This window comes from Nyctereutes procyonoides, unplaced genomic scaffold (assembly GCF_905146905.1).
Source record: "Nyctereutes procyonoides isolate TBG_1078 unplaced genomic scaffold, NYPRO_anot_genome, whole genome shotgun sequence".
Classification (NCBI taxonomy): domain Eukaryota; kingdom Metazoa; phylum Chordata; class Mammalia; order Carnivora; family Canidae; genus Nyctereutes; species Nyctereutes procyonoides.
In genome coordinates, this window is record NW_026575133.1 from 22,206,177 (window position 1) to 22,230,562 (window position 24,386).

Below are 24,386 nucleotides of genomic sequence, written 5' to 3' on the forward strand. Positions count from 1 at the left end.
CCCAGGATCACATTCTTAGAAGAGTGCCATGGAAGGGCAGCTACGGCTCCTACTTGCTGCACCCAAGTACATTACAAGGAGAACATAATCACCTTCAGAAGATGTCTGACAAGCTATATAGGGTAGCGATTACAGAGATCATGAACTCCCCAAAATCCATTTTTTTCTGGAGAATGTGTGACCATGGGCAATAGGGGTTTCTTCCCTGGACAAGAGTTAGAAGAGGAAAAAAGGAATCCACACCAATTAACTTTATTTCAGATTGCCTTCATCCACAACTGTGGGGACTCAGAATCTGCATTTTGACAAGCACCCAGTTGATTCTGGCCAAGTTCTACTCCAGTAGAACACTAGATGTTCTGGTTTTTAAGAGGGAGACTAAAATGTTTACCTTTACTTCCTACATCATAGTCTTGGCATTCAACATTTACTTAACATCTACCATGTGCCAAGCACCATTCTGTAAGTCCCAGGGTTCGAGCAGTCACCAAAAGTCCCTGCCCCCATGGAGCTTACATTCTAGCAGAGGGCGACTGACAGAACCAAAGATACAAAAATAGCAAAGCAATCTGGAAAGGCAGTTGTCCATTTTTAAAAATAAAAGATTCCTGGTTATAATAAACTAAATGTGGATTTTGAAAGGTATCTTAATCCCATTTTACCGAAAACACTCTAAGGCAGTATTTTAGTATTGCAGCATCTGCCCCACATTCTAACAGACATATAGATACATTAATAGATATACACGTTAAAGGAAACTGCAAAGAAATGATCAAGGCCAGTAAATAAGACAAAAGTGTTGGTGATAATTTATTTTCAATGACCTGGTAAGTCTCCTAGTCTTCCTCATATGTGCCTATGGTCTTAAACTAAATAACCTATAAAATTATCAGCACTGAAGCCCTGATCACCATGGTTTGCTCTACCTGCCCAGGGCTGTCTGTTCCCATATCAACACTCTTCCACCAAATCAAGGACCTCAGCCCCCTTTATTATCCTAGTCATCACTTTCCCAGTCCAAATCTTCATTAAACAGATAACCAAGTCTGAGTGGGGCCACAGGCTAAAATATAGCTTAGCTACTTAGCTAAAGGAAACTAACAATGTTTTTACAAGTTTAGTCTTTTTCAAAAAGCAAACTAAGATTATTAAAACGGCATTCTCAATTTTGTTTAGCTATGTTAAGATTTATGAATTAGCTTTACTTCTGTGAGCAAAAGTAATTATATAAACCACCTATTGGGGTAGCCCCGGTGGCTTAGCGGTTTAGCGCCGCCTTCAGCCCAGGGTATGATCCTGGAGACTCGGGATCGAGTCCCACGTCGGGCTCCCTGCATGGAGCCTGCTTCTCCCTCTGCCTGTGTCTCTGTATCTCTCATGAATAAATAAAATCTTTTAAAAAATAAAAATAAAAAATAAACCACCTATCAATTCAAATCACAAATCTCAAACAATAAAATGAACTGTGAAAATGTAAAACATACGTTAGTATCAACTCTCAAAACAGGCAGGTTGCATAAGGCTACATACTTCATGCCCATTTTGTCAGGATGGTTTTGGACTTTTCTTCATTGGTATACCAAAACCCCAGGAAGAAAGATGGAGGAAAAGAAAAAAAAAAAAAAACCTAATTGAGCAAGTTATGATACCAATTGGTTACTTACGGCAAAACCTGTTACCTCAAAAATGCAATTTTTGAGTATCACCTGGCAACTAGGTTCTTTGCGAATGTCTGTCAGTTCACCAGAACAAAGCAGAGTCAAAACAGGAGATCTGTAGGCGAGCTGAGCCCAACTGCAAGATCAACTGGACAGCTCCACCGAGATTACTATTCAACATGTCGCTTAGCCTGCCCTTCCTCTAACAGCCAGCAGACAGCACTCCAGTTGCATTTGTCTAGCAGACTTTCAAAGCTGACTTCAAAACATTAGATGGCGATCACTTTTCCAGAGAACACTTCAGAGAAATAATGGTTAGTGATTGCAAAAAACACAATTTGGAAAAGTCAAATTTAGCAACTGTATTAGAACTGAGTTAGAACATTTAAGACAATAATTTGATACATAACTTTTGTTAACAGTTACTCTCATTGACATTGTTTAAAAACCAAACTGTGAACAGAATGTGGATTAAGCTCTCTGCCCTCAAAATATTGACTAGATCAAAAAGTCAATTATCATTACTGTCCTGTCTCTTTTGCCCAAGATTACGAAAAACCCCAACTATATATACATCCCCACCCCTCCTAAACTTCCTAGATATAAACTGAACCTCCTTCACATTTAGGCAATTTTAAAACCAAAAGTCATTCTTGTCCCCAAAAAAGATGTTTATGCAAAGTACCTTGTGAATTAGCTTCTAGCCTCCATACTAATTGTCAAAGTAGATCCATCTGAGCAGACTGGAGCCCACATTTCACAATAATCTGTACTAATGAACACATTTATTTCAAGTCGTGATTATTCACATTATTTCCTTGTTTCAAAATAGAATGGATGGCATTCTAACTCATGGTAACCTATTCAGACAAAGTAGGACACTTTATTACCACACATAGAATTCACATTTAACAAAACCTGCTCATTTGGAACAGAAGGCTTATATAAAGTCTTTATCGTTTTTGCACCTTTCCAAAGTACACTAAAAACCAACTTCAAGGTTTAAATTGTATTAAGTGGAAGTCCAAATACTAATTTTTAACAAACAGGTAAGATTTAATTTTTCTGATTTGTCTGTTGAGTGCAAACTTAATTCGCAGATACTCCCAAAGATCAACCTAGACGTGGTAAAACAATGATTTCCATTATCTGGGGACTCTAATGAAATTTTACTATATTAATATTCAGGAGAGCATACAATTTTAGAAAGATGTAGGTTTCTACTGCTCCATATCCAGAAATTAAATTTTAATTAAAAAATTTAATTCAACAAAGCCAATGGACTTTTGACACTTATACGTAACACATAGATCCTGAATATATGTATATTCCATATACCTTACTAATAAGTTACAACAAAACTGCTTATTTCATGGCAGCCTGGAAGGAATAATTAAGTAATAAACGACAATAAGAAAAAGCCACTTATCATATAGTCTAGTCTTTATTGAAAGACTTACTTCAACTGTGGTTTACAGCTTTGGCTTACGTTGGCCATTTTAGCCTCTCACTGCCAGCAGACATAAAAATCAAGTGGGAATGATATGGGGGAAATACTAGTAGAGAGATTATTAGAGCAAAGATGGCAGTCAGAAACACATCACCAAAATAAATCTCAAAATAATTAAGAAATAAGAAACATTTTGTCACGTGCCAAAGAATCTCTGCTGTTGTTTTTAATGAACATGGAAAAGACAACGATTCTTAGGCTTAAGTTCATCAAGATAGCACTGACTTCACTTTATTATAAAATAGACTCGAGTCTGTGTTAGCTTGACAGTTGTATTTTAAAATGGTGCATTTCATTTGGATAAGTAGCTTTGTATTTTAAAAACCATTTAATATGAAATAACTTCCACTAACTGATCATGAAATCTTTCTCTCTTTCAGATTGAGACGAAGGACACTTCAGTAATATGTTTACTATGGCGATATAACTAGTCTGGATAATTTTATTAAATCATAGAATATACAACCAGGAAACACTGCAGCTATGTTTAACTGCTATTGCAATAAGCTACTTAATTTACTGGCAGACCAAAAAAGGCAAACTGAGAATATCAATATATAAAAAAAAGTCTTTAGTTGTTCAAGTTTCACATATATTCAAGAAATTTTAAACTAGGAGGCATAATTGATATAATTTGAGTGTTCTCCTTATAAAATATAAAGTAACTTTTCCATAACATCCCCCAAGGACACTAGCCATTAACAAAGAAATAAGGGTAAATTGTACACAGAAGAGGGTCACAGATGACTCCTGTGGTTAAAACTAAAGTGCCATAACAAATCTGGCCCAAAGATGAACTTCAGACCCCACAAATATTCATGTTTAATACATTTGACTGTTCTTGTAAATGGGGGAAGAAGAAAAATAATACCAGAATTATTGTAGTCACCAATTTATAATATCATCATTATTTTAAAGCTAACTGTAAGACTTTAAACGTTCAAAAAATAGTAATTTGCGGGTATTAATTGCATCTTACTACTTAACTGGTAAAGGTTTTCTCATTTTGGTGCCCAGGCCTCAAGGCAACATTTCAAATACACTGCCTAAACATTTGCACCCTCTAGCTGTCAGAATTCAAATACATAGGATTTTATCTTTTACATTCTTGTTACGATAGAAATTTGAGGCAGGTTTTATCCACACAGCCTGAAAAAATATCTCAGAAGCAAACTTCAGTATTCTATATCTACCCAATTGGTTCATTTACAAACTCTGCACACATACAACTCAGCCTCTGATCAGGCTTATTATCCCATGCACACTACCCACAAGGAAAAAAAAGTTAAATAAAAATAAAAGTCACAACTCTGTGTACTACTTAAGCTGAATACCCAATTATAAATTGGTACATCAAACTGTCTAAATAAGATGTTTTAGCAATATTGTTAAAAAAATTCTCGGGCAAAATATATCTAATTTTAAAAAACACCCCAAGATTTTTTAAAAACACTTGTACTATACAACTTATAGGAACCTTGGAATAGGTTTACAAGGTTTTAATCAAGGTATTTACATACCAAGTGATGTAAAGAAAAAAAAATCTAATTTCCAATGACATTTTAAAATGTACTTATGCATCAAAGATTTGTATGAAATTAAAATTAAGGCTTTTTCTGTATAGTAATTTGTATAATTTTAATTTTACATAGTAGCCAACCTTGGAAGTGTCAGTCTTAAACATTCTTATCAATCCATTGCATTCAATGCAGTGGAGTGTGTTAAGTGTTACTTCAAATAATTACATTGCTGCTACTTCTATGTTGAAGCATGCTTTTTAAACACTGTAGTTATTCAATATTTACAATGTATATCATTTAAACTTCATGTAAAAGCACAAGTATGACTGTCTGACTTAAATACAAACACCATACTTGGAATTTCCCCCCCAAATGAAATGTAATTTACTACAGTTTTAATAATCAACACTTTTTAAAGTTTTAAAAATATGTCTTAATGTGGACCACCAACATTCACTCAAGTAACTCAGATAATGCTGTTCCTTATTTAGTTTGTAAAATTTCTTTATCAGTCTGGCTTCAGTTTCTTTAGGTATAAAGAAAGTATTTCCTCCAAAGCGACTCCAAAAACATGCAATTTCTTCTCAATATCACACTTTTTTTCTGCTGACTTCGAATGTGGTCCACCTCAGGGGAGGGGAGGGGAGTATCAAGGTTCAGGATGAACTTATATGTGATCCCAGTTTTTCACGATCCTCCCTTTTTTTTTTGCTCTTTTAAAAACACAGTGAGTTAAAATACTGAACAGCAAGATAAAAATGGAATAGTATTTAAGAATCAAAATGTATTACCCATTTCTCCTATTATATCAAAATTTGTAGTCAGAATTGTCTTTATTGACTTTATTTTAGTTTTTGTACACAAAGAAAAATCATGTTCATATCCATCATGAACAAAAACTTAAAAAGGCAGAACTAGAAGACATGTGTCCTTCACCAAAGCAAAGCTGTGCTAAAGGTTCCAAACATTTCAATTTTTAAAATAAATATTTTCATTTTCCGATGTCTACTTTCATGTCTTCAGAGTGTCACAGGAAACTGAAGCTATCGTGAATTACAATTTTGTTTAGAGTCCCAGCTCACTGTGTTTGGTAACTTGCCATACCATATCCAGCTTGGTTAGGAGGAGGTATTACAGGGGGAGGAGCTTGTCCTTGGGGAGGCTGAGCACCAAATCCACCCATCCAAGCAGCAGAAGGTGATTGACTTGGAAAACAAAACAAAACAAAACATCTTGAGCAAACACAAAGAAAAAAATTTTCTATATTTTTATACAAAAATCAAGCAGAGCCCCATCATTGAATAAACAAGAAATCAACACATCTACAACAAAGAACAAAGAAATAAATGACACACATCCACACATGTAGAATCCATATCCTAACATTAGTCTCAAATTTTTGTTAACATAATCACAACTTAACACAATGACTTCTCTGAAGAGCATCTCAAAATTGATTTTTTAAAAATGACAGATCATCTACCTATCCTTTATTGCACACATGGTACATCAATTTAAGAAATTTAAAAAACACAAAATTCGTGCCGGAAAAAGAAGGAAGAAGGAATCAGTAAAAATAAAGATCTAGGCTGACCTGGGGAAGAAGCAAAGGACAAAACCATTTTATGAACAAAGGGAAAAAAGCAAGCTACTCTGTACCACATAATTTCTTAGACTTTTCACACAACCCAACAGACAGAAATCATTACATTTCTAAACATATCTAGACAAAGACCTCTTCCATGCAAAAATAAACGAGGAGATAAAATAGATTAGAAATGCAAATGAAATGAAATTCTACCAACAGCTTATAGAGATAGGAGGACACAAATGTTACTTCAAAGTAACCTAGGTAATAAAAAGCGCATTTTTAGCACTATAAATCACTTTTCATAAGGTTTCTGTAACTCTAACAATGTCAGATAGCCTGATGAATTTACTTGAGATAGCTTCTCCCTAGAAAAACATACTTTTGATTTCTTTTGTCAAAACTGTATGTTTCTATACTGGAAAAACCCAAACAACTTACTCTACTCCAAATCCTTGTTGGTTCCATGGTTGCCCGTATACTCCGTAAGGCGGTACTTGCCACCCATTTGCCATATACTGTCCATACTGTTGTGGGTTTCCATAAACCTGACTCCACTGGCCCCACTGACTATAGTCGACCTAGGAAAAAGCAAATTACTGTTTTAGGGAATAAGTAAGAAACACAGTATTTGAAGAAAGTGGGAGACAAGGAAGAGAAAAACTAAGTAAGCACCCTTATGTGAATAGGACTCTGTTATTTATCATTGTCTAAGTTTATTGGGGTGGTGACACCTGTGGAAAGAAAGTATTAAGATTCAGTTAATACCGCAAAATAATCACTTTTGAAAAAGCATTAATAAAATAAACTGAAAGCAGCTATATGCTTTATTTTGTTTATTTTACAGTTTCTAAAGCTTTTATGTAGATATGTAAGATGGAAACCTTAAAAAGTGCTGTGAAAAATCGAATTACCTGTTGGAAGTTTTTAGTCATATCAGGAGATTCTTTACCCCAATAGCATTTAACAACATGTCCTTCAATCGTGGTGCCATTCACTGAAACAATGGCATGGGCTGCACTTTCGTGGGTTGAAAATCTAAAAGGGGAAGATATGAGGGTTTTGTCCTTTTTTTAAAAAAAAAAAGAACTTACACAGTAAATATAGAAATGTATTAGTTTGTAACTGTCAACTTGGCATTTTCCTAAAGAACAGTATGCATACAGGTAGGTTAAAGTACTATGTTGCCCAACCTACTAAGTAGCAAAAACTGATACCGGAGGGTTTCAAGTAATGTAACTGAAAGGCATGGGTCAAAGAAAGGAGTAGCCTGTAGGTAGAATTTTACCTGACAAATGAATAGCCTTTCTCTGGAAAAACTCTTATTTCCATAATTTGTCCGAATGGTGAGAAAGTCTGTCTCATAAGCTGATCTGAGAAACAAAAACACACAAATAAAATACTTAAGGCTTACGATACTGACACTAAGAGTGATACAGCTCTGCAGGGAAGGGGAGGAGGGAACCATACACTATACCTGTTAACCCAGAGGCAATTCCTCCACAGTACACAGTACAATTTTTTGGACTTGACTGGTTTACTACATCTTCAAATCTCAACTGCTTAGTGTTATCTATATACAGAAAGAAAACAAAAATGTTGATGATTGTACAGTAGTTACCAAACTGATTACTATGTACGGAGATACACCTAATTGGGGGTGAAAACTGAATTTTTCTTCTTGACGCCATGATTTGATCTAAACAATCAGCTAGTTCACAGCTCCAAATATACTAATTATCAAAGCCCAATTACTACCAGACAATTAAATTCAAGATGAAACGAGCCTTACAATGGTAATAACATTTATATTTTAAGGAATTAAGACTACCCTAATTCAGGATTTGGTGAAGTATCCATAATTTTAACACACACAGTAGACACAACTTACTTTCTTGTGTACTTTTAGGTGCAGGTGGTTTACGTGTGGCCCAGTTGGTTCTGATCTGACGACCACCCAACCACTGACCTCCCATATGCACAATTGCATTTTCTGCATCCTACAGAGAAAAAGAGAAAGAAAGCAATTACAAACAGAGAAGAAAATTGTGGCATATAAGACCCAGGAAGATGAAATAAAATGCTGGCACTGCTGGAGCCAATAAATCTTACCAGTAAAGGGAATGAATTCACTAAGCATCCTAAATAAACAAAACTGACTAGTATCACCAAAAAAAAAAAAAAAAGGGAAAAAAAAAATCTGAACTTCAGTGATATGCCAAAACTATTTTTATTCACAGATTTCAAAATACTAGGAAAGCATTTAAGCATCAAGGGAAAAGGATTATAATTCAAATATGTAAGAAAAAAATCATAATCCCACTGATTACCAGAAAGAGGGAAATCAAGAATCCCATAAAACAAAGTTCTTCACAAATACCTTAATTTAATGGTTGATCTGAAACGTAACTTTTACTGAATATACAGAAACTCCCAATACTATGGTTTAAATTACATACTCCAAAATCTATATTCTAGTAGCAATGGACTATGACTGTGATACAAGATTAAGAATTCATTTTAAGACAGAAGATTTCCACATTAGGATTTAGAATGCTGGCAATAAAAATGAATTTAATTATCACAACTAATGTGAATTTGCAATGAATCTAAGCAAAAGAATACAGCTCCTAACCTTTATCTTGGCACTTCAATAAGATATAGGTAATTTAAAAGTCGCTAAAACTGTTCTAAATACTATCAAAGCCCACTTTATCCCGATTTTAAAGTTACTACAAATGCTTAGACATTCTGGTACCTCTTTCTTTAAGAATACATGCAAAAATCATGATGAATCACTTTAATTTTCATTTACATAATTTGCCATAGTCATTAATATTCTAACTACAAAAGTATGGATGATAATTTAAAAGTTAAAACTATTAAATATAATTTAACTTCCCTCCAAATTCTGAGATGAGTTCATATGTCCTAGTCTTTTCTTTTTTCTTTTTTCATACGTCCTAGTCGAGTTTGACTTCCAACGCAGCATCTTACCTTCACCAATGCATTAATGCAACCATAATAGTCTTTCTTATAATCAGCCTTTTTCTAGCTATTTCCAAGAAAACAATTATACTCTATTAAAATACACAAAATTACATAGAAATTTTATAGTCAACATCTAAGAATATTCAAGACTCCAATTAATAAACGACTAAATTTTGTATTAAATTTACGTTGAGTTGAAAGAACATACCAGTTTGTTATAAAAAGATACAAAACCATAGCCTTTGGATTTTCCAGTTGCCATGTCTTTAACTACTCGGGCATCCCTGTGAAAAGAAGCACAGCTAAATGAGGGAAGTAAGAGTCATCCTCAAAATAAAAACTAAAAGGAACCACACACACTGTATTGTGAGCATTTTTTTAAATAAAATTCCAGTTAGCCCTAATTAACTACTGCCATTCCTGAACTCTCCCTAATGCTTCTTTACCTGTTAGAAAAAAGCAGTAGGACAAAAACATGTAATAAACATGCAACCTAATCAAATAGCCTGCACTTTCTAAACTAAATGCTCAAATTGGAAGATTAATAGGAACAATAGTTTCCTTTTCTAATATTCTATTGACTAGTGTCCTCTAAGGTTTACTGGTTCTATAAATTACTGTAACAATGCTAACTAATTTACCATGCAATCTCTAAATAGTTAAATGTCTTCTGCCTAGTGATACAAAATATATGAAATATTAAAAAATTGAAAAAGAGGTAAAAATAGGAATTAAAAAGGCATACATGGCCTGTTAACAGATTTCTTTATTTTTCTTGGTCAATTCTCTACCATCATTTTGGAGTTTGGGCAGCTGTAAATTTTGAAAAATTGACATTTTCAGAAATTTAAGAAAGGAGAATAAAAAACTAACAACAATGCTAAATAAGCACACCAGTACGAAAACAACAAATTTACACAGAAATTTTAGTGAGTAAGTTAAAATGATTGGAAATATAGAACTCCACTGAATATAGAATGTTAAAATGTAAATACTAAAATATGTATATATAAATAATGTATAATAAGAATAAATAGAAATGAGAAAAAAATCTACAACTGAGTTCCAGTGTGCACAGTTCCTTGCAGTTAGCCTTCAAGATCCTGTCCATTCTTATGAGCAATTCTGCAAAATAACCAGAATGCTATTACTTTTAATTGTGACTTGGACTTTAGAAAAACTGCAGGTCTCAGGTATAATAAATAAAGATCGAAAAACAGCAACCTGTATTATTTTTTATACTGATTTTTACAACAGTACTACTTACCACATTTAAAGATTAAAAAGCAAAGCACATATCAAAATAGAAAATTAAGAATTAAATCTTTCTTTCAAATAAATCTACAGAACAACAAATTGTATACAGAAAAATATTGTTGTTCTTAGGTGAAACATATTCCTGTAAAGTAGTACTATAACGTTTCATTTAAATCTACAGGAAATACATAAAATATACGGATTTAAATCAGAAAGATAAATTGCAATAAAACATTTTATAGAACTTATAAAACCACTTTAAATTTTCCAATGTATTTGATCACATAACATACAAGTGAGATTTGAGCATAAACTTTGTTAAAATTCAAACATTTAGGCCCTAACTAGCAGAAATCAAATACCAGTAAGAAAAAAACGTTCACTAATTAATCCCACATTTATGGCTCAGACAATGAAACATTTTAGTATTATAATAGTACTACTTTTCAGCTAAAATATCAAAACACACATCATTATAATTAAACACGTACATTTGCAATTTAACCACAATATACCCAAGGATTTACCTACTTTTTCCCAATTTATAAACTCTTCCTATAAAAGTTTAATACACAGTATACATCACATTCACTTTTAGTTAACCACCAAATTTTGAAAACATTTGACAGAAAGTTGGACTTTATAATAGGCTTTCCACCCAAACATCTGCTTCAAAGATAACAAACAATCACTTAAAAATTTTTTAACATATTATACACAGGATTAGATGAAAACAAGACCCCAAAACATTGAAATGACATTAACATTTTCAACAACATCTACTAATCAAAAAAAAAAAACAAAACAAACCAACAAACAAAAAGAATCACACTAACTAGGGAAAGAAAATCTTAATTCCAGTACAAGTTAATCATATATAATTTTGCCTATCACTACAGAGTATAGTATTGATTATGATACTTACGATATTTTACCAAAGGGGGCAAATGCTGATTTGATATCTTCTGTTGTAATTTCTGGACTCAAATCCCCAACAAACACATGGAAGTGATCTGAAATCAAAGCATTTGGTAATCAAATACTTAAAAAGTTAGCTACAGTAAGCCTTTTTCAGGCAATACTAAGGGAAGAAAAACCCTACTTAAGCTGGTAGCGCTGCCAGGATAATTTCAGAACTCTTCCACAGTAAAATGCAGCAGGAGTACTTACTGGAAGTATCTTTTTTCTGGCTACTTGGTGTTGTTGCCCAGTTTACTTTGACCTCCTAAAAATAAAGATTATATTTAATACAATTATTAGGCATGTCATTAAGAACCATAACACTTACCACTTATTAAATCATTTATCAAACAGGATAATTTTTGTAAAAACACTAGGTTGAATAAAGCAAAACCATCACTCGGCAGAGCTGAATATTTGTTTAAAAACTTGCTAAAAAGAATGCAAGCTAAAAACAAAAACAAAAACAAAAAAACCACACACACAAGCTAATTTGACATGCAAAAATATATTACTCATGAGGTGCCATCATTCTATTATCTTACCTTTCCCAAAATTTTTCTCCCATTCATAGCAGCTAATGCAGCAGCTGCATCTCTGTGTTCATAAAATTCCACAAAGCAATATGGGTCATTGCTTGTATGCTGCAAAACAGAAAATCCAACAGAAGAGTTGACCCTTCTGCTATCGGGTTGCTGAGAAGAAAATCCAGGAAAAAACATTACTGACAGCTAGGAATGTACAAGGTGAGATTGCATAAGCTTATGAAAGCCTAACACTTATAAAAATAAAAAATAAGATTTACAGCTATACCTGACTTTGCACCTCAGAATACTGTTGTACTCAAACAGAACCATCAAAGCGGTATAGAATCATGACTATCATTATTAAAGCAAAATATAGAATCCTGGTGGAATATGTTAAATGTAAAATAGAATTTTATATTAGACCTAACAAAACCTTAAGGACCACTCCACTCCTTACCACTGCTCTTCTTTCTCCCAACATAATTTTCAAAAGGATGAATTCTATTTATGCATCATAATCTCATAAACTATGTCCCATGACAAAAAAAAAAAATACAGAAATGAACCAACTTGAGAAACTTTACTTATGATTGAAAAACTAGGATGAATACTATATATGAGGAGATGATTATGTACTCCTTTCCTGGATAAGGGATGAAAATAAAAACAAAAATTTCAAATTTATAATCTGCTATTGAAATGAATCCCCCATCTTTCAAACTATTCTAACGAACAGGAGATTCTATATACTTTGAATCCAGTCTTCAAAAGCCAGAAAAGCACGCTAGTAATCAAGAAAAGGATTTCTGAAAATGTCTGAATAAAATATGCCAGGACAAAGCTACAATTTTATATCACACACACAAAAAGAAACCTTCGTTAAATTTTTTCTACAATATTATGCTTGACAGGAGTTGGCAAAGAGACATTTATGAAGACAATCAGAAAGTATGACCTAAGTTATAACAACTTTATACTTTATAACAACTTTATAACAACCAAAACAGAATTGAATTCTATAAAACTGCAACCTGTATTGAGGAACTACAAAATTGTACAAATACATTCTTTTTGCGTAAGGCTAAAAAACACTCATCACTGTTCAACGTAAAACGCCCTAAAAAAAATAATACTATTTTAAAATGTGGAATTCTAGTTGCACTTACAAGGGGTACATAATACCAGATAAAATAAAGATCTTTTCAACAACCACAGGTTTTCATTCCGGGAAAGTTTTAGAAGAAAAATCCAAAATAAGACGTCTAAAACAATAGTGACGAAGCAACCAGAAGGCATTTCCTTGAGGGGGGGAAAAAGTGTGATCATTAATATTGACAAGAAAACTACGGGCTCTCATATAAAATCCCACTGTCGTAGCCATGTGAACTCTGTTAAGAGGTACAGAAAGGAAATGGGGAAAAGATTCCAAAGAAAAACATGCTTAAATTCCTCTTGTAAAAGAGTTAACGTTTATCAATAACATTCATTTGTAGAAAGGATGTAAAGGTAAATAGCAAACAAAAACTATGCTAGCTAATTTTTCATTTTACTATCTCCTCAGCCCTGATGGTCCTTACAGAAAACACTGGTAATTCTAGCAAAAACATACACAGGAGTCCAATGGTAGATCCATGATAACAAGACACTTTAGTAAACTACCCTAACTCATGGAGACTGACTTCAAGTTTACCTAACTAGTAGCAGGCCAACCCCATTCAATATATGCATATATGCATGTGTGTACACACACTCTCTCTCTCTCTCTCCCTCTCTCACATCACACTGCATTCCAGGTAAGACATCACTGATTTTTGTCCCAACCCACTGTCAGAGAATTTTTTAGCCTTAAAATCGGTAACATAACATGATAGTATAGAGAGAAACCTAGAATCTACAACAAATAATATCTCAAGTAAAAAATAAATAAAAAAAATTTAAAATCACAAAACTAAGGGAAAAAAGCATTTTTCATATACTGAAATGAATTTATGAAAAAGGAAATAAACGCCTAGCTCTTTGGACACTTCCCATTTATGCCACCAAGGGACATTCTAGAGATCAATTGTGTCCTTACCTTGATTAGTAGTCACCAATGTTTGTTGGATGACATAAACATCAAGATGAGATTTTATTTTACAGTTATCTATAAATTTGAATGTAGGAGTTGCAGAATATGGATGAATTATAAAAATTCATTTCAAATCCCTCTCCCCTCAAATGGATGACTGTGCACACAGTTTTTAAAAAGAATACCATTAAAATAAGTCTTTATCAAAAGTTTCTCAGAAATTTTGTAGTGACTCTACTTTCTCACATTCCAATTCTCTCCTGAACCCACTCCAATCGGCTTCCTACCCAACCAGGCCAGTGAAACTTTGTGTTGAGCTCACCAGTGACCCCTCTGCCACCTCTGTGATCCCTTTTCTGTCTTCATTTAAGACTTTCAAGCAGTACTCAAAACAGCTAACAACTCTTCCTCCTTTAAATACTCTATTTTAGGTTCCACATAGCCTCTTGGTTTTCTGGTTCTCTTAATGGAAAATCTTTCAGAAGGCAGTTCTTCCCCCTTAACTCAAACTCTAAGCATCACCCTAAATGTTGAAATGCTCCAGTACTTAGACCTAGACCACTCTACCCCTCTCCATCAGCACTCTTTAGATCAAGGGACTAGATTTCATCTAGTGAAATGTGAACTATGTCCACATTTCATCTAGTCCCATAGGTTCAAATACACCTACAAGCCGGTATCATCAGCACCGGTCTCTCAGTTTACCCAACTATATACATAAAATGTTCCTTTGGATAGCTAATGCACACCTTCAGTTTAACACTGCCAAAACAGAACTCCTGATTCCTACCACTCCCCCAACCACACTATGCCTCCCTTCGTCATTCCCATTTGAACAAATAGCATGACCATCTACACAACTGCAAACAAGAGCCTTTGTCTTTCTTAATGTCTTCCTTTCCCTTATGTTCCCCAGCCCATCCAGTCCTACTAATTGATTCCACCCGCAAATTATATTACAAACTTCCCTATTTCTATCTCTACGCCTACCAATCGAAAGAACAAATCCCCATCAGCTCTTACATAGACTAGTAAAATAAACCCAGCTGGTTTACCTTCTTCCATTCCTGCACCCTACAATCCATTCTCCATGACAAGCCATTCTCTAAATAATCTTAAAAATGCAAACCAGAGTGCCTCATTACTCCGCTTAAAACTCCACCACAACCAGAGTAAAATCCAAACTATGTATCATGGCCCCTACTACCATAGGTGATTCTGAACCCTGCCTGCCTATCTCTTTACACTCATTTCCACCACTTCCCTCTACTTCCCCAGGTTCCAGCCATCTTGGTCTTTGGGTCCATGAACTCACCAAGTTCATTACCAACTCACAGCCTTTTGTATTTGCCATTCCCTCTGCCACTAGCTCGGAACACAGATGGCACCATCTTTTTATTCCTGTCTCACATCAGAGAGGTGACATCTTCCCTCACCACCTAGCTTATATAAACACCAACTCTCCAATCCTCATCACAGAATGGTTTTATTCTCGTCAGAGCTCTTATGCCTATCTGCAATTATTGTTTACTTGTTTGTTAACAATATTCTCAATAGTATGTAAACTCACGGGAGTCTCCTTTGGCTTTCCACTATAGCCCCAGAGCTATAGCACTCTGAATAGTGCCTAGCATAAAGTAAATTTTTGATGAATGAATCAAAGAATGAATGAATGAATGAATGAATGAATGATCAAAGGAAAGAAGGGGTACTGGAACAGAAGAAAGATTATTAATAGCTAGGAAAGAAAATCAAAAGGCCAATTTGCTTTACGGGTTTTTCACAGTTCCCCTCACAAAATCCTTAGCACAGCTTCCAGCCCCTGCTGAACACTCTTGCCTCATCTCCTGCCATCTTTTATGACTAATCCCATTCAGAACGCCAACCACACCACGGTCTCTACCTTCAACTTCCTCTCATGAGCACACCTGCTCCCTGTTTACCAAACTGGATCGCCATTCTTCTCTCACCCGGAATCCCTTCTTCCTCAGATTTCACTGCTATCCTTGAGGTTCAGCCTAGATGCTGATTCCTCCAATAAAGCCTCCCCAGGCCCAAGACTGTACCAGACCCCTGTGCTCCCACAGCATGTGTCATTAGTGCCTGTTAACTCCTCTGTCTCCCTCAGTGGGCTGTAGAATTCTAGTGCCCAGAACTGTCTTATTTAGCACTGTATCTCTAGAACTTCCTGGAATAGCTGGTAGAGAGTAAATAGTCTAAAAAGTGTGTGGGTGAATAAAGACAAAGGAAGAAGATGAACTGAACCACGAGCCTTTGGGCACTGCTACACAGTCTTTTCTTTGGGCACTGCTACACAGTCTTTTATTTTATTTTATTTTATTTTTATTTATGATAGTCACACACACAGAGAGAGAGAGAGGCAGAGACACAGGCAGAGGGATAAGCAGGCTCCATGCACCGGGAGCCCGACGTGGGATTCGATCCCGGGTCTCCAGGATCGCACCCTGGGCCAAAGGCAGGCGCCAAACCACTGCGCCACCCAGGGATCCCCACTGCTACACAGTCTTAACCAGCAAAGTATAAAAAGAAAGTTTTCTTTGCAAAGAGGAAAAACAAAATGATCACCGTAACAACTTAAGTCCAGTCTACATACAGTTGCTATTATTAGTATTTAGTAGAGATACCCACAGTGCACGGTGCTGCACTACGCACACAAGAAACTAATGTTCTTTTACTACACCAATTCCTAAACCTTACATGCAGATTATCTGAACAGGTAACATTCTTAATGGAATCGTATGAAGTATTATCTGGTTTTTCAGCACTATGAGATACGCTCTAACAGTTTTTTTACAAGCAGAATCACTCGAAGGTAACTACATCCTGAAGAATGACCACGTGAGAGTAACAGCACACAAACTTTGTCCTCTCAAATAAAACGCCGTTCTAAACCTAGTCTGTCTGCCAAATCAAAGTAGTAAGTCAACACAATAAATGTGAATCTCTCTCCATCAGAGTAACTTGAGGCCTAAAGTGACATTTTAAAATGATATTAATCAACTTATGTATCTCCCACGTTAAGCATCACGCTGTCAGCACATGGAACTGGGAAGATCTTACCTCTGTTATCATTTTACAGCTTTTACAGGGTCCAATCTGACTGAATAACTGAAGAATAAGGACTTCTGTCACATCTCTGGAGAGGTTACCTACGTATCTGTTCAAGAAGAAAAAGAATACATTATCAGCAATTTCCCTTCAGCTCTGACGCTAATGCATTATCATTTAACTCAACACTTTTTATTTCATTTTAACTTCCTCTGTCTTCAGCACAATTTTTTACGATTAAGCCTAATCCTATGCAGGTAAGATGAAGCCTTACTTAGAAAAGCAGCAAGTGTTCTTGGGTACTAAATCAGGCCACTAACGTATCACTTCAAACATTTTATAAAGAAGAAATCACTGTGACCTTGCATACCCCCAAAGCATTATTACTCCGTATCCTACATATCATTTTCTCATCTTATTTATTAGAATAAAATTAACACAAATTTAAACCAATCTCCAGATAGCTACAATTTCTGGATGTAAAAAAAAAAAAAAAATTCTGGATGTAAAACACAATTGAAAATGTGTATGTGTGTGTGTGAGAGAGACACACACACACAAACACACACACATAAATAATACCAAAAATACTGATTGATTATAAGATCAGATCATAAAGAGACATTAGACATAAAGGGAGTTTATCTTAGATCCCCAACAAAAGCAATTACACGAACAAAGAACAGAATTAGAGTTATAGCAAAACACAGAGATTGGAAGGTTTTGTTTTGTCTTGCTAATAATTAAGATTCATTGATGGTATATCTTCATTGTTTTGTTTTAGGAAAGCAGGGCAAAAATAATAAAAATTTCCTAGTGTAAAATACACCAGAACCAACAAAATACACCTTTATTTGTAGATAACAGAACAAATATAAAGATTTCTCCAGAAATTCAGAGAAATATAAGACAAATCTAGGTATACTTTCCACTATGCTGATTTAAAGATTTGGGATTTTTTTTTTAATTACATATTGAATATACGTATTCTATCCTATATTAAGAAATTCAGAATACAGATAAACTCAAAAGAAAAGAATACCACCATCCAGAAATGACCACCTGGTTTTATATGATTTGTCCATGGATTTATATGAATTTAGCTTAATAAATGGCCAAAGTTGTCAATCTTTCTAGTACTCAAGTGTATAATTCCTAAAGCTCACATCTGTTGTGAACAACCTCATGAACTAAACAACATTTATAAATTTTAACATAGCTACTCCTGGAAATTAAAAAGACGTTAAGTTTTATTTTCCTAACGATAATATATAACATCTGGAAACTGATCACTGAGACCAAAATGAGCATTGCACCTATGGTTACCATATTAAATACATAACTGCTTTAAGCTGGAACATCCTGAAAGGGAAAAATAAACTGAGAAAAGGTAAAGTGTAAAAAGAAAAAAATGATCTGATTAAGAATGAGTAGCGATTTCCCAGTTCAACTAAGAATTTCATTGCAATGGGCACTAATAACTACATGCTCTAAAAGTGAACCACACGTCCAATGTTACTTAAATAGAAGACTAAACTAGTGACAAACGGCTTTAGGTCTACCACGCCATCTTTTTCTTATAATTAAAGTAGAGCAGACCCGTCGGTAGGCCATGGAATGACACACTTTTTCACAGCAGTACCAAAGGTTATAGGATTATAAGCTCGTCAGACAACTGCCTGTCCCTTTTTAACTCATATGGATTTGTGAGCCTGTATCCAGGGAATAATTTCTTTTTGTATGAGGTAGAACTCTCTATAAAGAAAATGAAGACGTGACCTTGGTATCCTAAATGTTATATTCATTTAGCCTAAAGTGCTAGTTAGCTCATTGCTTAGAGAATAGAAGAGGAATGGATAAAACTGATTTTCACATATTGACACTAATAACAAAGTTATAGTAGAATAATTATTTTTACATAATACAATGTAAATAACTTAGTTTTAAATTTGCATTACTGCTTAAACACGGATTTGTTCACAAAAATTGCATGGGCATTAGCTACCTTCCACACCTAACAGTTTTAATAGTGTTTTTATTCCAAGTCAATCTTTTTCGAGTGAGTTATAAATTTTGAAGACTTTCCAGAGGCACACTTAGATATGGTAATTTACATTTCAAGCACTGATGCTAAGGAGTAAAATGGTAATCTAAGTTTAGAATGACACGAAATACAAAAATCCAGTTTTAAGGTTTCCTATTTTTCAAATATCTACACTAAAAATTCAGTGGTAAAGCAGCAAACTAAATTCCAAAACTAATATAAAAAAAGGCTTCCATAACATGTACAACATCTTAATTTAGTGGGATAAAAGGGATGTAATTCACCATATAATTTCACCTATATTTTTTTTAAAGATTTTATTTATTTATTCATGATAGTTACACACACACAGAGAGAGAGAGAGAGAGAGAGAGGCAGAGACACAGGCAGAGGGAGAAGCAGGCTCCATGCAGGGAGCCCGACGTGGGATTCGATCCCGGGTCTCCAGGATCGCGCCCTGGGCCAAAGGCAGGCGCCAAACCGCTGCGCCACCCAGGGATCCCTAATTTCACCTATATTTTATCCAAATCTCAGACTGCCCTTTCCTTTACTCAATTTCTGTAATTCGTTCATTTGCATATGCCTTCATCCTTCATAGTATTCAAAGAAACTACTTATAACTTTTTAAAATACTGTATTGCACAGTGTATCTTACATTACCATAAAATTATGTCCCAAAATAAATACTAACAAAAATATGTAAGGCAGATGTTCAACATCTGACCTAGAAAGAACATCATCTCTTGGCAGTACAGTGAAGTATCTTTTCTCTCTCTAAATTATAGTTCCTACACTTTACTTTCTTTCTCTTCTGAAATAGTCAATATAGTCTAAAGTTCCAAGTGTTAAAGTATAAAGTTTCTGCTTGAAACATACAAAATACAGAAAAAGACAAATGGCTCAAATTCTTGTATCAGGAGGTCAATTCAAAGAATAAACACTGAGGAAATTCCAAAACAATTTTTTACTGAAGAAAAAAAAAAGGCATACCTTAGGTCTATTTTGTCTTCTACGAACAGGAACTGTTGGAACTAAAGCATTAAAAATGGGAAATGATGCTTTTATCCCTAATTTAAGGGTTAAAATCCAATTTGAGACCAGAAACTTGGCAGTTTCACTGTAGGCAAAAGTTCACATTGCCAAACTACTTCCTATGTCCAACTGGGCAGAATTTTAAGTTAAGAACATCATGCCTTTCAGAAAACTAATCATGCTTTTTCAACACTGAATGTGCTCTCACTCTGAAAAGAGTAGCCTTACCAAGGCTGAAATTAATTACGTGTACTTTTGCACAAGACAGTATGGCTAAATCTCCATGAAAGTAACATTTTTGCTTTTGTTCATAACAATATCCTTCAACAGGCCTCTAAATGAACTCATCAATTTGTGGGTATTTTATTTTAGGAAGGAGGCACGGTGGAGGAAAGGTACAAGGGGGTACAAGCGAACTGACCACCTATATACAGGATATTAACACACGCACACACGCACACACCCATTTTAAAGAAACAGAGAATGTGATTGAGTTGACAGAGGTGCTTCATTACAGCCACAATATAGCCAAATCCATCATATAGCTAAGCAATTTTATAATGGAATCTAATAGTTTATTCTGCTATTACCCTCAAATATTCAGGTTATACTCTAAATCACTGCTTTATTTCCTCTTTTGACAGCTTCTATCAGAAATAAAGAACAGGAAAGCATAGCATAACATGGTGTAATCCCAGATCCACAATTCCTACGAATTTTGAGGCATGAAATAAATGAAAGTTAAACCACAATAGAGCACTGCTATAATTTAATGTTGTATTAGAGATTCAGATCAAATCTCTGCACTCAAAAGCTACTCACAAGTCTGAAATGTGGGTCCCACAAGGTTGGTGTTAGGCAGTTTACTTCTAACACCAGATTACACAGAATGATCTCGTTTGTTTTTTTAGATCACAAGTTATCCAATATATATTACCCCAAAATAAATGTCAAATAAGAACAAAGAACATCAGAAAACAGACCTTTAAAGGATAAACAAACTTTAGGCTCAACATCAAAGCAATTCTATACCACTTTAAATACCATCAAATAAATTAGTAATACTGTAGGTAATGAATATTTAAAGACCTACCTAGGCTATAAACACCATATTGTTTTCTGATGATAGAACCATATGTCTTAGCTTGTGTGTGTCTGCAGGAAAAAAACCTCACTAGTAACACACAGGCATTTTAAGGAAACAGTTTAAGATAAGCTTTGTTAAGAGTACATTCTCTTACAACATACTAGCCACTTGAAAACCTAACCCACAGATCACAATGTAAAATAAAAGGATCTCCATAAATAAACAAAATAAAACCCTACTAGATGTCAACCTCTAAAGTCACGTTCAAAGTTTTCATCATGTTACTTACACCTAAAAGAACCCTTTGAGGGGAATTATGTAAAATGAACACAGAAAAAAACTAGACTATACATTATTTTTATTAAAATCTGATCGAGAAATCCTGAATCTGAAACATTTGTTATCTCAAAATTCCACATTCAAAGGTTTTAAAAAATATATTCATAAAAATTATCAGACCACACCATGTATGACAGTCATGTCTGCTCATGATTTTACATTAATCAGGACTTAAAAAAAACCTTAATACTAATTCAAAGAAGTATAATCATTGTAAAATATTTGAGTACCTCTTGTGTTCCAGGCAGTGAACTAAGTGCTGCAGGGGTAAGACCTAGGAAGATGTAGCAGTCCTTGTCTAAAAAAAAAAAAAAAAAAAAAAAAAAACCCTTCCCATAGAGAAGAGTGGGAGAAGGAAAAAGGAAGACAGAATAGTAAACATGTACTGACATACAGGTACAACTAAGCTCAAGATGTTTCTTTACTCACATGTACACATGTCACATTCTTAGACAACTGTAAACACAGACAAAGTAAGTGTGTTTCAGAGAAAAACAGGAGATTGGAGAGAGCAGAGGTAAGAAGTGACAAAGTTAGCTCATTAGTCTACTGGAGAAGGGTCCAAGGTCTGATGGAGATGAAGATAAGGCAAATGCAAAGATAGTTATATGAATTAAAGGTAGCGAAATGGCAAATTATTTAGCCCCACAAAACCAGGAATTCCTCTTCTTAAGGAACAGATACAGTTAATGAGAAAGGTGCCATGAGAATTTACCAATTATTCAGTAGCTATTATGATGCAATGATGACATTTCAGATGTTTAGATACAATGTAACTTTTATCTTTGTTAAATACGTGCTAGCTAGGCACTAAATCCGCTTTCTCAGATGCTTCCATCACAGCACACGTGGCTATCAAGCCTTGGTTTCAACAGATTTTAAAGGGCAAATTTCAAATTGTTCCAATTCTCTCTTTGCAGGGGGAAAAAAAAGTCAGCAATGGGAGACAGCGCAGAATATAAATATAAAATTTCTCCAAAGCAGACTTTTGTCACTGAAGGATTTGACGTGCTTAAGTTGGCCTCAAATTCTCAAAACAGGATGGCAAATACTTTGGTTGAGACATTTAAAGAACCAGGAATACAAAGAGCGGCAGCCCACCCCCACCCCTCCCAAATGAAACAACAACAACAACAACAACAACAAAAAAAAAAAACCCCAAACCTGTATCAATATTGTAAATAGAGATCTATCTTCTTTACTGAGCGCTTTCTTTGGTAGAAGAGATGAGAATCCAGTCAAACTTCCTGAGTACCCATCCACCTTCATCTATTCCCCCAAAAAGTAATTTCCCCAACAGATAGCAGAGCGGAGTGGACTATGATCGTATCAATACCAGGCAGAGGCAAGAGAAAACAAAGCAGCGATCTGACTCCTACTGGAGGTAGGTGTGCTGAGCTTGCAGAGGCTAGGAAAACCAAAGGTGGCCAACTTAAAACAGTTCATTAGAAATCACCCAGACTTTCTTAAAAAAAAAAAAAAAAAAGGCAGGAAAAAAGAAAGGAGTGCCACACTATCCGGAAAGGAATGCAAATGCTGAGTCATCACTCTTCATTAGGAAAGAAAGGAAAACTCCAACAAGCGGTTGGAAGATTGAAACTCATTCATTAGACCGGGCTTCAGGTGTTAAAAAAAAAAAAAAAAAAAAAAAAAGCCACAGCAAGATAGAGGAAGAAAAGGGCGCTCAGAAGACACACATCGAATAGTGGATAGACAACACTTCATCCAACTCTGGAGGGTCTCAAAGCACAAAACAGATCAGGAGGAGGGAACACCAGAAGAGCGAAAGCAGTGAAACGACTAACTGGCTGTCAGTTTAGCGTAGGTAGCGCTCAAAGTAAACTTGGAAGAAGGGAAAGATGCTCGCGCGGCCAGAGGCATCCCTTCTGCACTTCCAAAGTAGCGGGCGCTCGGCGAGCGTCTGACAGCGTGGGCGGGGGCACGTGGGGCAGGGAGCGAGACCGGGCAGGAGGGGAGGCTCCGGGTCCGCTTCCTCGGGGAGCTCAGCCTGCGACGCGGGCCGGCAGCGGCGCGGCGGCGGGCGTGCGGGGCGAGGGCGTCCCGCCTCCGGGCCCCCGGCCCCCCGGGCCCCCCGGGCCCCCCGGCCCCCGGGCACGAGGCTGCGGTCCCACCCCCGGTCCCACCCCCGCCCAGGCCCAGGCCCAGCCCCCGCCCCCGTGGGGACCCGCGGCGCCCGGCCCGGCCCGGGGCCCCCGCGCCGGAGGGGGAGCAGCTCTCCCGGGCCTGACAGCCCCGGCCGTGCGGGCGGGCGGGCGGCCGGCCGGCCCAGGGAGGGTGTGCAGAGAAGGGCGCGAGAGGAGAAGGTCGAAACGAAGCCAGGACCCCAGGAAGTGGCTGCGTCTGGGGGAAGGGAGGGCTTCCTCCCCAAGGAAAAGGGGACAGAGGAGGAATGCACTTGGCGTCCGCGCCGCCCCGGCCAAGGAGCCGCCGTAAGTCCCAGCTTCGGCCCCGCGCCCCCGCTCCCTCCCGCGTCGTCCCGCGGCGCCCGGGCCTCCCGGCGCCTGGCTGCCCCCGTCTCGGGTACTCACAGAGTCCGGGGCTGCCCGTCGTCTTCCATCATGGTGGGTGCGACGGAGCGATCCCGGGACAAGGGGGAGGGCAGGGCTGGGGAGGGGAGGGGGTGGGGAGGAAGGGGAGGGGGGCTCCGGGCACCGGCTGGGGACAGAGGAAGAGCCACCGAACCCTGCTCTCGGGCTCTCTCCCCCCAGCCCGCTC

At 36.4% G+C, this 24,386-nt stretch overlaps 1 protein-coding gene across 5 annotated transcripts; it reads right to left on the minus strand.

Annotated features, from left to right (window-relative positions):
* Window positions 1-3,573: 3,573 nt before the first annotated feature.
* On the minus strand, window positions 3,574-24,386 carry TIAL1 (TIA1 cytotoxic granule associated RNA binding protein like 1). 5 transcript variants are annotated; one of them, XM_055346150.1, is made up of 14 exons: window positions 24,200-24,386; window positions 21,881-21,948; window positions 21,318-21,379; window positions 17,161-17,257; window positions 12,030-12,179; window positions 11,695-11,749; window positions 11,450-11,537; window positions 9,476-9,551; window positions 8,168-8,276; window positions 7,754-7,849; window positions 7,565-7,649; window positions 7,191-7,314; window positions 6,718-6,857; window positions 3,574-5,893 (listed from the first exon to the last, which is right to left on the minus strand). In XM_055346150.1, the coding sequence occupies exons 4-14, from the start codon at window positions 17,170-17,172 to the stop codon at window positions 5,767-5,769; spliced, it is 1,062 nt and encodes a 353-aa protein (XP_055202125.1). In that variant the 5' UTR covers window positions 17,173-17,257; window positions 21,318-21,379; window positions 21,881-21,948; window positions 24,200-24,386; the 3' UTR covers window positions 3,574-5,766. The 5 variants fall into 5 exon arrangements, with proteins under 5 accessions (XP_055202125.1, XP_055202126.1, XP_055202124.1 ...); XM_055346151.1 differs by lacking the exon at window positions 21,318-21,379; XM_055346149.1 differs by lacking the exons at window positions 21,318-21,379; window positions 21,881-21,948 and having other exon boundaries at window positions 12,030-12,128.

What these genes read in the sequence shown, in the direction of transcription:
- TIAL1 (XM_055346148.1), bottom strand. Translation starts at nt 24,231, where the DNA reads ATGATGGAAGACGACGGGCAGCCCCGGACTCT. An exon ending in TATCTTTTTATAACAAACTG is followed by an intron (nt 8,277 to 9,475) that starts GTATGTTCTTTC and finishes TTTTCTCTGTAG; the next exon opens with GATGCAGAAAATGCAATTGT. An exon ending in AATTGCCTCTGGGTTAACAG is followed by an intron (nt 7,650 to 7,753) that starts GTATAGTGTATG and finishes TTTGTTTCTCAG; the next exon opens with ATCAGCTTATGAGACAGACT.